This window comes from Herpailurus yagouaroundi, unplaced genomic scaffold, assembly GCF_014898765.1.
Source record: "Herpailurus yagouaroundi ecotype Mexico unplaced genomic scaffold, PumYag 182, whole genome shotgun sequence".
In the NCBI taxonomy this organism is placed as follows: Eukaryota; Metazoa; Chordata; class Mammalia; order Carnivora; family Felidae; genus Herpailurus; species Herpailurus yagouaroundi.
Genome location: NW_024412413.1, coordinates 16,074,485 through 16,086,765, shown reverse-complemented (window position 1 = coordinate 16,086,765; position 12,281 = coordinate 16,074,485). Strand labels below are relative to the sequence as shown.

At 52.8% G+C, this 12,281-nt stretch overlaps 1 protein-coding gene and 1 long non-coding RNA gene across 2 annotated transcripts; one reads left to right on the top strand and one right to left on the bottom strand.

Moving 5' to 3' along the window:
• Positions 1 to 424: 424 nt before the first annotated feature.
• CKAP4 (cytoskeleton associated protein 4) lies at positions 425 to 10,271 on the bottom strand. Its single transcript, XM_040491011.1, has 2 exons — positions 9,560 to 10,271; positions 425 to 2,915 (listed from the first exon to the last, which is right to left on the bottom strand). Exons 1-2 carry the CDS (start codon positions 9,995 to 9,997, stop codon positions 1,593 to 1,595), a joined length of 1,761 nt encoding a protein of 586 aa, XP_040346945.1. The 5' UTR covers positions 9,998 to 10,271; the 3' UTR covers positions 425 to 1,592.
• Positions 10,272 to 10,713: 442 nt separating this feature from the next.
• Positions 10,714 to 11,947, top strand: LOC121040479 (uncharacterized). Its single transcript, XR_005795320.1, has 2 exons — positions 10,714 to 11,347; positions 11,454 to 11,947. It is a non-coding gene; the product is annotated as an uncharacterized LOC121040479 (long non-coding RNA).
• Positions 11,948 to 12,281: the final 334 nt, after the last annotated feature.

Sequence of the window (12,281 nt, the reverse complement as noted above, 5' to 3'; positions counted from 1 at the left end):
GAGGTGGAGAGCAACCTGGGAAGGAAACCCGGGGGCTGAAGGTCACTAAGATGGTCTAAGACCGTGGTTGTCAGGCCTGGCTGCACTTTACAATCCGACGGGGGCCTCGGAAATGCTAGTGCCAGCCCTCTTTACACGTACCATTGAATCAGAATCCCAGGGGGCAGGCCCAGGGTTGGTTTCAAGTTCCCAGAAGATTCTATCAGGGAGTTGGGGTTAAGACCCTCTGCTGTGACTAAAAGAGTCAAGCAGTGACCTACAACCAAACCTGCTAACAGTCGATCAAAAGTTATGTGCCCAGGCCTAAGAATGAAGCAATCTTGGTTTCAGAATTGAAACAAAGCCTTACAACTGAAAACTTCCCTATCTTTCTAATTAGTGTATCAGAACTGCTAAATCCTCAGAAAGCAACCACTCCAGAAAAGTCATAACAAAGCTCAAGTGTTTATTAAGAATTAAAAATACTGTAAATAAGCCATACAGTTCATTTCACAGTAAACTAAACAAACCTTTTTTTTTCTCTGAATTTTTTTTTTCCTTTTTTCTTTTTTCTTTTCTGAAGGGCAAGACAGCCATTAAAGAACAGTACAGCTCGAAGGTAAAGGGAAACAGCAAAAAACTACAGAAAATGCACACCTTCCTCACTGACAGATGGGGGTCTGCCCTGACAGCAAACCTCTTCGTGGACACTGTGGTAAAATAAGAACACTTGGCCTCCATTCCCTGGGGAGATGGCCCAGGCCTTTGTGGACAGCTCTCAGACACATTTCCCGAAAGAATCCAAGGAGTCCCCTTTCTCGGGACTCTCAACCTGTGCATTATTTGGGGACCCTACCAAGGGATGACACAGGTTGGCCACGGGGGAACTCCGTGGGGTGTTGTGCCTTCACATTCAGAACCATCTGGATTCTTTGCATAGTTACCTTTGAGATCACGGGATGATTCAGGAATGGAAAAGACACCCCACGCCACTGGAGGTGACCATCAAGTCAAGCAGCTGGTTCTTTTCAACCTAAAGCCCGAGGGGCTTGCTCCCCTCCCAATGGAGAGCTGACACTTGTGAATTTTAGCCAGTTTAAAGTGGAAGACGAGAAGTGAGTGACAGCTCATGAAAACTTCGGCCAGAAATATTAAAAAAAAAAAAAAGGAAAAGCAATTTTCCTTAAAGACAATTAGAAAGAAAAGTGCCTCCTCCCCCCACTTTTTTTCCTTGAAATCTGCCAGCCAGGCAGGGTTTTCTGAGGTTACAGTTAATCTGCTTCTGTTAATCCTCAGTTGAAGCCATTCTTCTCTGACAGGAGAAACATCCCTTCTAAAAGGCACCCCTGATTTGCAGGGGCTGGGCCTTCGGCAAACCAACCAAAAGCAGAAGCAGAAAACTTGAGAAACCAATGGTGTGTGGTAATGATCGTAAATAAATTAAGCAGGCATTAGAATAGAAAATGCCTTGGTGTTCGGGGGGGTGTCCACTGCTTTTTAAGAGGGGACAAGAACATGGTGGGGGGGGGGCGCGGGACACGTGGGAGAAAACAACACAGTTTTTGGTCATGAGAAACTGGACTTTAAATCCGCGCCCTGCAGACACAACTCGCTTAGACTTTTTCATGAATCTTTTCCACTTTCACAAACAACCTATCCAGGTCATTCCTCAGGTCATCTAGCAAGCCCCTGGCTGATTCCAAGTTGTTCTCGTTGGTTTCTATTTTCACCGAGTAGGCGACCAAACTGTCCACGGCAGTCCTGAGCATCCTCAAGTCTGATTCCACTTGGCTGACTGAGGCTTTGAGGTTGTCTAGAGAAGAGAGTCTGTCCAGGAAGTCCTGAGGAGGCAAGGAGGCCGCCCGGGCCGGGTCCCGCCCCAGCAGCGTGTGCACCTGCTCTTGCACCTTCTGGAGAGCCTCCACAGTGCTGGGGAGCTCGCCCATGCTTCTCTTCAGCTCCTCCACGTCACCGTAGAGCGAGAGCTGGGCCTCGCCCAGGCTCCTCACCGTGCTGGCCAGGCCGCCCGCGTCATCCTCCGAGGGGCCCAGGCTGGCCACGCGCTCCTGCAGGGCGGCCAGGCGCCGCTCCTGCTCCTCGCTCTTGGCCAGCAGGGCCTCTAGGCTCTCGCTGTGCCGCGCAGAGGCCGTCTGCACGGCATCCACTCCGTCTTCCACGGTTTGGAGCCTGGAGTCCAATCCCTGACTCTTTTCCTGGAGCGCTTCTAAGGCATCAGAGTTTTTGTAAACCCCTTCTTCCGGCCTGAGGGCCTCAGTTTCCAGGTGGCGCAGCTCCTCCTTGAGTCTCCTGATCTCCTCAGGGAGGTGGGAGGTGGCCTCCTCCGACTGGAGAACCTTCTCCGTGAGGGCCTGCAAGGTGAGGTGCTCCGAATTGGCTGCCTCCTGGAATTTCTGCTGCTCCTGTTTGAGGCTCACCAGCTCCTTGACCTCTGTGTAGACGTCAGATTCCAAGGTCTGGAGGGTGCTTCTCAAGGCCTCGATGTCCTTCTCTCTGGACTTCACAGAGGACTGGATTTCCTTCACAACTTCCTTCAAGGCTTTCAGATCCTGCTTGTACCCCTCGGAATTTTCCAGAGAGGCGACCTTTGCCTTCACATCGTTGATTTCCTTCTGGCTCCTCTTCTGGACGTCGGTAAAGATGGCAATGTTGTCGTTGATGGACTTGGTGAGCTCTGTCAGCCTTTCCTCCACCGTGTTCTCGAGAGACGTGAAGTCCCGCTCCCGGGCATCCTTCACCACGTGGATGCCATCAGAGAGGTCTTTGAGAATCTCATTCTGGAGCTTCTGCAGAACCTCACTGATCCGGTTAATCTCACTCTCCCCTTGCTTCACAGCTTTCTCCGTGAGGTCTTGTTTATGCTGGGAGCTCCTCAAGATGGACTCAAAAGTCCCAAATGTAGCTTGAAGAGACAGCACCTGCAACCAAAATCCAGATGTTAACTACTGAGAAGAGCTGAGAAGTTTTATGCAACAGGCTATATTTCCTTTTGTCTGCCCAGCTTCCAGGTCCCTCTTCTGGAACAGAACGATAATTGTCCTTGGAGAAACTTCCTTCCACGCATAGTCCACATGGTGCGGGGGCCAACCTGAAGGCCCGTTCCAAGTGCTCCAGAGATGGTTTGTAACCAGCCTGACCAATCGGCACTTTCTGTCTACCTACCCCTCCTTCCCTTCCAAAGCCACAGTGATTAGCCCAGGGATGGGCATGTGGCCTAAGGCAGGCCAGCAAGTCAATTCCACGACTTCTGTTAAAACTACTAGTAAAGAGAGGCACCTGGGTGGCTCAGTCGGTTAGGTGTTTGACTCTTGATTTCGGCTCAGGTCATGATCTCACAGTTTGTGAGATAGAGCCCTTCCGGCTCTGCACTGACAGTGCAAAGCCTGTTTGGGATTCTCTCTCTCCTTCTCTCTGCCCCGCCCCAATTCACACGCACTCTCTCTGTCTCTCTCTCTCTCAAAATAAATAAATAAACTTAAAAAAAAAAAAAAAAAAAACCAGTGGTAAAGAAAGCCTTTTTCCGCTGGGATTGCTAGCCATAGGATGAGGAAAGCCTGGAGAGGCTCAGACCACACACAAAGTAGGCCAGTTTATGAGTCAAGGAAGGCAGAACTAGAGACAGCAAGTTCAAGTTCTGAAGACACAATCTGATTCTCTGAATACAGCTACACCTTTAGGAGTCTGCTTTTGAACTTCTTAGTTTAAGCCAATAAATTCTCTCTCTCTCTCTCTCTCTCTCACCCTCCCTCCCCCTTTCAGCCAGTTAGGCTGAGTTTCTGGCTCTTGGAACTGAAAGAGTCTTGCAACTTATCACAGGAAAAAAGCGGAGGCACATGGGAGACAGTGGGCTGGGAGGCAAGACACAACGGCACAGGCACCTTCTAGCTGGGGCTCCTGACCAAGTCACTGTCCTCACCCGAAAAAATTACTGTGGATCAGGTGATTCCTAAGCATTCTCAGACTTTGTGAGCACATTATGATCCCATGTGTCACGACACACTCGTTCTAAATAAATTCTCCCCTAAACAAAGTCTGACCTGGCAGCCACTCCAGGGAGCGGTTTCATGCACCAAGACTGACCACGTAAGGACCACTGACCTGGGCTTCATCCTGACGTGGTGCAAAGTGCCACCCAGGACACTTTATTGCAAAAAAAGAAAAAAAAAAAAAAAAGGAATCTGAATCTCTCAAGTCTCCAGTTCTAACCACCAATTCACAGGAAACGTGCAAGAGGAAAACACACCATGAGGATGCAATCAGCCAAACCCACAACAGATCACCAGGACCTCCAATAATTAAATGGCATTTTTAAAGGCAGAAAGACAGGAAACTGTTACACATTAAAAGAAATTTAGGATAGTTATCATCCAAATGTAATGTGTGGACTTGTACGGATCCTGATTCAAACAAAGCAAGACGTTTTTGAGAGAGTCAGGGAAATCGGATTTTGAACTGGGTATCAGATGAGAATCAAGAATGACCAGTAACTTTGTTAGGTATGATATACTGTGCTTTGCCAAAAGGAAAGGGAAAAGAAGGCGCTCTTATCTGTTAGAAATAAATCCTAAAATACTCTAGGGGAACTAATGTGTCAGTCAAAATTAGATCCTGGTTCCACATCCACCGCATCTGCCAGAGCAACGTGGGCCTTTCAGAGGGCTTAGACCTGAACTGCCAGCTTTTTCTGCAGGCTCTCACCTGCCTGTGTCCACTGGATTTCTGAGTAAGGACAGGCCAGCCTTTCTGCCCAGCCTACGGTCACTCAGCAGACCTGGGCTACTTCCCAACGCCCAGAGCATCTGAGAACAAGAGAGACCAGGGAGACAGCCGACAAGGGGTGGAAGAGACGGCTTCAACGTCACCTTGCTCTGACTCCAGCCCAAAAACGACAAAACAAAATGGGAGGGAAGGGGTGGGGAAAAAAATGAAACGAGAAGAGCAAAAGAATGAGCATTATTAAAACTGGGGTTCATTACATTGATCTCTTCTGTTTATGCCTAAATACCTCCACGGTAAGAAGTTAAAACATAAAATAGCATGGGCTTCTGGAACCAGACTGCCTATGTTCAAAGCACATCTGTGCCTTAGTTTCCTCGGCTGTTGGATGGGAACAAAAATAGCACCTGACTCATAGGCTCGTTTTGCAAGGATTAAGTGAATTAATATACACATAGAGCTTCAATTGTGCCTAACACATAGTAAATGATCAACAAACAGCAGATATGGTCTTCATTATTGTTTAATCTTTCTTCTGGAAGTAGCTCAGAAGTCTGGAGATTCTGAGACCATCCTTAGCCCAATGCCAAAGGGAAACACTATAGAAATGAGAACAGGACACCTGGGTTCTAGTCCCAGCCCCACTTATAACCAGCTCTGTGAGCACGAATAAGTCACATTCACTTTCCAGGTCCCAAGCTCCTCGTCTATTAACAAATAGGTTTCTAAAGTCCCTTGTGGCTTCCAACGGTCTGTGATTTTAACACAGATTAGAATCCAGTTCTCAGGGATTCCAGAGTACTAGACAATTTCCCTGTTAAACCAAATATGACCTGAGCCATAAAGGGCACTTTGAGAAGGTACGGGAGAGAGATCACCTCTGAAACTAAGTTATTCAATCACAGTACCTGCCGGTTCTACACAGCACTCAGAAAAGAGGCATGAACAGGTGAGCACAGTACCTGCAACGTAGCAGGCGTTCATTCAGTGTTTTCAGTGTTTTCTGAATGAATCAGGATTTAATTAATTAATCGAGCAAAGCCTGATGAAGAAGGAGCTGGTCCATTTCCCCTCTGATCCCTGTCACCCCTAACCTGGGCTGACTCTTTGCAAATGGCCAGGAAGCGGACTAGATCAGAAATCATGGCGGAAACCAAACACCCCAACCTCCAACACTATAAAAAGAACACAGAAATCGCCCCCCCCCCCCCGATGGTGCTGTGCGCTGTTCATCTTTACATGCAAAGACCCCATTATAATCAATATGCAATGATGCATCTGTTCCCCCAACATATGCGGGGTGCCCACTACACGGTGGGCAAGACACCAGAGAAAAGTAATGGCTAGAACAGGATCCCTGCGCTCAAGGAGCTCACAGCACGAGGGGAGACGGTGGTAGCTGACCTTCAATGAGGCACTTACTGTGTACCAAAAACTATGCAAAGTACTTCCGAGACATCATCTCATTCCACCCTCGTAATAACCTCCTGAGTTGGTGGTTCCCACTGATCTCCGGTTTACAAATGAGGAGACTGGGAAGCGGTCATGATGAGCATCAAACTCCCAGAATGGGTGACTTCACCACTGAGCTCTTAACCTCCAGGGATGAGCCAGAGCAGAGGCGTGTCCCAAGTGCACCGAGGGCTCAGACGCTGCCTCCGCCAGAAGCCCGGACTCCTGCAGAGTCAAAATGAGAAACAAAGAAATACAACCAGAGGACTCCGTCTTCTACAAACAGCCGCTCCTCTCATCCAGCTGTCCCTCGGAGGCCCGTTCCTGCAAGCACCTTACGCCACCCCGGATCTGCCAGGGCAACACTGGCCCTTCAGGGCCTCAGACTGAACAGCCAACATTTCTGAAGTCCCCGCTCAGTCTTCCATGGAAGGACAGACCAGCTTCTCTGCCCAGGCTCCAGGCATCCGGCAGGGCACGTGCAGATGGAGACGAGGTGGGCACCCACTACACAGAGTAGAGGGCTTCAGGTCACACTGCTCTGACTCCAATCCCAGTTCCAATACTTAAGGTCTGCATGTGACCCTGAACGGTAACACGACCGCTCCAGGTCCGGCGGGTCCATCTGTGAAACGGTGCTAATAAAAGGGACCTGCTTCAGAGGGTGGCTGGGAAGCACTTAAAAGGATGCCTCGCCCACAATGGGGCCACCTGGGTGTCTCAGTCGGTTAAGCGTCCAGCTCTTGGGTTCAGTTCAGGTCACGATCTCGAGGTTCCCTGCATCTGGCTCTGCGCTGGCAGCGTGGAGCCTTCTGCCTGCTTGGGATTCTCTCTCTCCCTCTCCCTCTGCTCCTCCCCCACTTGCACTGTCTCTCTCTCTCTCTCTCTCTCTCTCTCTCTCTCTCAAAATAAATAAATAAACTTTAAAATAAAAACGGACGCCTAACCCATACCAAATACTACTTATGAATAATAATATTGCTGGTCTACATTCCTGCAAAGGACCAAACCCCACCCCACACGGAGCATCATACAAAGTTACAAAGGGGCTCACACTTAGGTTGTCAGAGCAGCCAGCATTACTCTCTTCAGAGCAAAGGAACTTCTTCACTGGCCACCTCAGAGGTGCCGACAGAAATGGCCACACACCGTGACAAATCCTAATACTGTTCTGGGCACATTCTGAGTTCCACATCACTGGAAGCAGCCTTAGCTGAAGACCTACTACGAACCTGGCAAGGCATGGGAAAGACAACAAGATGAACAGACGGTTGAGGGTGTTGCAGGAGCTAACTGCAGGAGGAACCCTAGCCCTGCCACTTACTAGCCGGGAGACCTTCCCGTTACTCTGCCTCCTGGGTCTCACACTCCTCATCTGTGCAAGGGGAGTATCCTAGTGCTTACCTCTTGGAGCTGCTGTGAGGGTCAAAAGACAGGAGTACCCAATAAATACGAGGCATTACATAACAGCTGGCCTACATGCTAAATGAAAAAGAAAGGTCACTGTTTCAAGAGTCTACGGCCAGGTGGATTCTTAAAACTCTGGACAGAGCCCTCCCCTCCCTGTGTAGATGAGAAAACTGAGCCCCAAAGAGGAAAGTCCTCTGCATACAGCTTCCATAAGAGGAGAGGTGGGAGCCGGAAGGGAAGGAAAGAGGGAGAGGCAGGGGAGAAGCAGAGAGAAAGAAGCCCAATGTCTTCAACATCGATTCAAGACCTCAATTTCATCTGGGCCTCAGCGTCTCTCCCGTCCTGCTACAGGCCAGGTAGCCACTGCTGTCCTCAAGATAGAACCTCCTTCTCTCATTCCTTCTCTCAACAGTTATTGACCACCAGCTAGATCTAGACTGGCACCACCTTGGCCACTGGGCATACGGGCCTAGGCAAACTCTACACACTCTCTCCTTCGGAACTCACACAACGGTAACCCTCAACTGAGACCCACTTATGTGCTGCTTCGCAAAACCAGATTTGTCTACTGTACCTCTGTACCCCCTACAGGGCCAACACGCAGCCCTATCACTATCAGACTTCAATAAATATTGTGATGGATTGGTAAGTGGGTGGATGAAAGAGAGGAAACAGAGGCTAGTGATTATCCTCCAGCAGTCTGTCTACTTCTTAAGAATGACTTGACATTCAGGATAGGCAAAGCAGCGCTGCCTACTTAAATCCCTACAGAAAGTCACCTCCCTTGGCCTGCAGCATTGAGCAGGCTGACTCATTCCAGTTGCTCTGCCAGTCTCAAGAGGAAATTCCTAGCCCTGCATACTCCACAAAAGTCGATAGAAACTTGGCAGGGCAGGCAGCATGCTGGGAAAAAGGAGGCAGCAGTTCCGGGCTCAGAAGTGGTGGCGGGATTTTTTGTTTCGATCATACAACTAACTTTCATTGAGCGGTGACATTAGTGGAGGCCGGAGGAGGAGGTAGGAGGCCAAGAGAGCTGCACTTGGTGTTGAAAAACACAGACAGGGTGGAACGTGAGAAGCTTTATGGTGAAAGCTGGGTCCATCCACACCTGAGAGAGGCCTCTGTGGACCCCCCCACTGGGCAGTGGCCTAGGCATTCTCATGCAGTTTGCCACTCACCAGCTAGGATCTTTATCAATTCACTTAATCTCTCTAAACCTCAATTTTCTGGTCTGGAAAAGGAGTCAAAACTGCTAGTCCTCCCTCCCAGCCAGGGTGGCTATGATGATTAGATAATGAGTAAGCCCTCTTAACATCATGTAAATGTGCCTTGTGATATTACTCACCAGTACCCTCTAGTATTTTGGGCCTTTCCTTTCCTCTAAAGCTGGTATATGGTATTTCAAAGGCCCACATGGAGACATTGGTCCACTAAAAGGCAAGGGGCCTGAAGATATGTAATATTTCATTTGAACTTCACAAATGAGTATGATTACTTGTTTCTCCTTCCCCGGGGGTCTGGATCTATTAAAACCGGCTCAGACGTCTCCCACGGGGAGAGCCCAGGTGTGGCCTTGCCCGAGGCTTCCAGGGATGCGCTGGCGTCCCTTCCAACCTCCTTTTCAGATAACTCTGCCCATTCAGCGGTTCCTAATCCAAAAAGAATGGGCTCCCCAGAGCCCGGCGGCTTCCTTACAGGTCACCGCTAATGCCCTGTGACAGGCCCTTGGCCCACCCTGGCTCGTTGGCCTGACCATCCTCGCAGCGGCCCATCCCTCGGGGCCCATTCCTCCGCGGCCATTAACAAAGAGGGTCTGGGGACCGCCCGGGATCGGGGGGGGGGGGGGGGGGGGGGGGGCCCGGGGACGGGGCATCCCCGGCCGGGGCCGGCCGTGGAGAGGGCCCCGCTCAGGCACCGAGGCCTGGGCAGAGCCAGGGGCCCGGCCGTGGCTCGGGGGCCGCGGATGGGGGCCCGGGGTACCCACCTTCTGCTCGACGCCCTGCAAGCCCTGGCCCAGCTCCTCCCTCTGCCGGGAGAAGTCCTGGTGGCCGCGCCGGACCTGCTGGACCTCCTCCAGGACGTGGTGGACACACCAGCCCGAGAAGGCGGCCGCCGCCACCAGGGCGAGGTAGAAGAGAAAGTTGAGCGCCCGGCCGAGCCTGCGCGAGCAGGACGCCGAGGACGAGGCGGCGGCGGCGGCGGATTTGCCGCCGCGGTGGCCGCCCTTGCCGTGCGCCTGGTTCTGCGGATGCTGCGGCGGGTGCTGCTGCGGGTGCGGCGCGGGCGGCGGCGGCTGCTGCTGCGGCGCCGGCGGCGGCTTCTTCGCCACGTCATCCGCGCCGCCCGACGGGTGGGCGCCCTTCTCCGAGGGGCTCGCGGCGCCGTGGCCGCCCTTGGAGCCCCTTTGTTTGGCCGAGGGCATGGCGGGCGCGGCGGCGGGTGAGGCCGCGGACTGCGAGGCGAGCGAGCGGGGCGCGCGGCCCGGGAACTTCCTCGGGCTCCCCCGGGGCTGGGCGAGCGGCACGCGGGCGCTGCTGGCGTCGGAGCGGCCGAGAGAGAGAGCCGGCGGGCGGGCGCGCGAGAAAGGAGGCCGGACGAGGGAGGAAGGAGGAGGGGGCCTGCCTCCGCCGCCGCCGCCGCCGCGGCGCCGACCCCGCCTCCTGAGAAGGAAGGCCGGGAGCGCCGAGCCGGGAGAGCCTGCCACGCACGCGGGGGCCGGCACGGCCCCTCCCCCTGCCGCCACGACCCCAAGGAGGGGGCCGAGCCGGGGGGCGGCGCGGCGGGGTCCACGCGGCGGGGGTGGGGTGTCTACGAGGCCCCGGGTGGGAGGGCCGAGGCGAGGGTGGTGGCCGAGCGCGGTCCGGGGCGGCTGGTGGGAGGGGGGCGGGTGTCCCGGCGGGGTCTACGGAGGCCGGGGCAGGCGACTGAAGTGGCCGAGTGGGAGGGGGCAAGAGGCGCGGACGTAGGGAGGGCGGCTGGCCTGGGTCTGCTGAGGCGGGGACCGGGAATCGAGGTGGCCAAAGGGAGGAGCGCAGGGCTGGGTCGACCGGCGGCCGAGACTGGCTACTGAGCAGGGGCCACGAGGGCCCCAGGGATAGGCGGCTGAAGTGGCGGTGGCCCAGGAGGATCGGCGGGGAGGAGAGCCGGGGATGAGCTTTTGCCTTGGGCCGAGTTCGAGACCCCCTTCCTTCGACCTATTCCGAAAGAGGAAATGAAGCGGGGGGGGGGGGGGCGGCGGGGGGCTCCCGGGAGCCCGGTCCCTGGGAGTGGGAGTGAGGAGGTGGAACGGACACCTCCGGAACTTTGCCCCTGGGAGTTAGGGAAATCCCGCCTCCCCATCCATCCCATCCTCTAAGCCCGCCACGGGGTTGGGCCTTGACTCTTTCCTGGAGATTGAAGGCGGAGGCAGAAGGAGCTGTCGAGAAACCAGTTGGCTCTGCAGAGGCATGTTTAGGGAGAGTGAGCAAAGATTCTTGAACTGCGGGAAGTCTATTCAGGGAAACATCCCACTTAGCATCCCACTTAGCCTGGTCAGTCCACGTCCATGCTGTTTACTTTTTTTTCTGAAGTCCTTTGCACCCCCATTTTCTCTTTAGGGTTCCTGCAGTCTGTCCATAGCCCAGCTACGGACGGGCTCTGTGCTGTGCCCTGGGGAAGTCTGCAGGGAGGAAGATGGGGGCTGCCACCCCTAGTCTGGTAGAAAGAAATAAAACACGTCTCGGCATTTAACAGCTTAAATGTGGACTTAAAACCTCACAAACAGCCTTGTAAGGTAGGATTATTTTACCCCTTTTATAGGAAGGAAACTGAGCCCCCACCCCAGCTGATTGGATCAAGGTCACAGAGCCATGACTTGAACCTGGATCTCTTTCTTCCAGAGCCCATGCTGCTTTGGAGTGGGAAGGAAAAGGAGAGGGGGCAGGGAAGTTAATCAACTTGCCTGCTCTCGCTGAGGCTAGTTGGTGCTGGAGCAAGGACAGAACACCACTGCTTTCCCCCCTGAAGCTGGTGGCTGCTGTATGCCTGGCACTGTGTGTGCCTGACGGTGCTGTAGGAACAGTTTCCTCTGCCAATTTTGTTTTTAAAATAACATTCCTTGTCCTTAAGGCCTAGTTCAAATGCCACTTCTTTCATGATGCCTTCCCTATAACACCGCCTCTCGTGACACTTAGAGACAGCTAATAGTTGCAAGAAGAGGCATTATATATATTTATATATAATCATATAGTTCAATATAACAAACCTGTGTGGAGGGTCCACTCTGTGCCAGACAGACGTCTACAAACTAGCCTCCCCTCCTTGAGGACAAGAAGCAACCATTGCTTCTACTTCTCTTTGTTATATCTCACCGTATAAAGTGCTTTCAAAAATCTCTAGTGAACCGATGAACACATGGGCCTGCCCTCAAGGGGCCTGAATTGCATTTGGAGGAATGTGCAGAAACACTTCAAGGGCCAAATTGTGTACTTGAAAAAATAAATGTAAAGGGAGCTTGGAAAGCATATCGTGGGGCTGTAGGTACATGGGGAAATCTTCTGGGGCAGAAAGGTCTGAGCAAAGCTGTGAAGAATGGATTTGCATTGAAAGAGAGCAGGGAGGGTATTTCTGTGGCGGAAACGGGGTGAGCCCTGGATCCCGATCTGATATGAAGGGAGTGTGTCACGATATAGGGAAGAAGAAGAGGAGCTGGGTGGAACGGGTCCAAA

What these genes read in the sequence shown, in the direction of transcription:
- CKAP4 (XM_040491011.1), bottom strand. Translation starts at nt 9,997, where the DNA reads ATGCCCTCGGCCAAACAAAGGGGCTCCAAGGGCGGCCACGGCGCCGCG. An exon ending in TGCAGGGCGTCGAGCAGAAG is followed by an intron (nt 2,916 to 9,559) that starts GTGGGTACCCCG and finishes TTTTGGTTGCAG; the next exon opens with GTGCTGTCTCTTCAAGCTAC.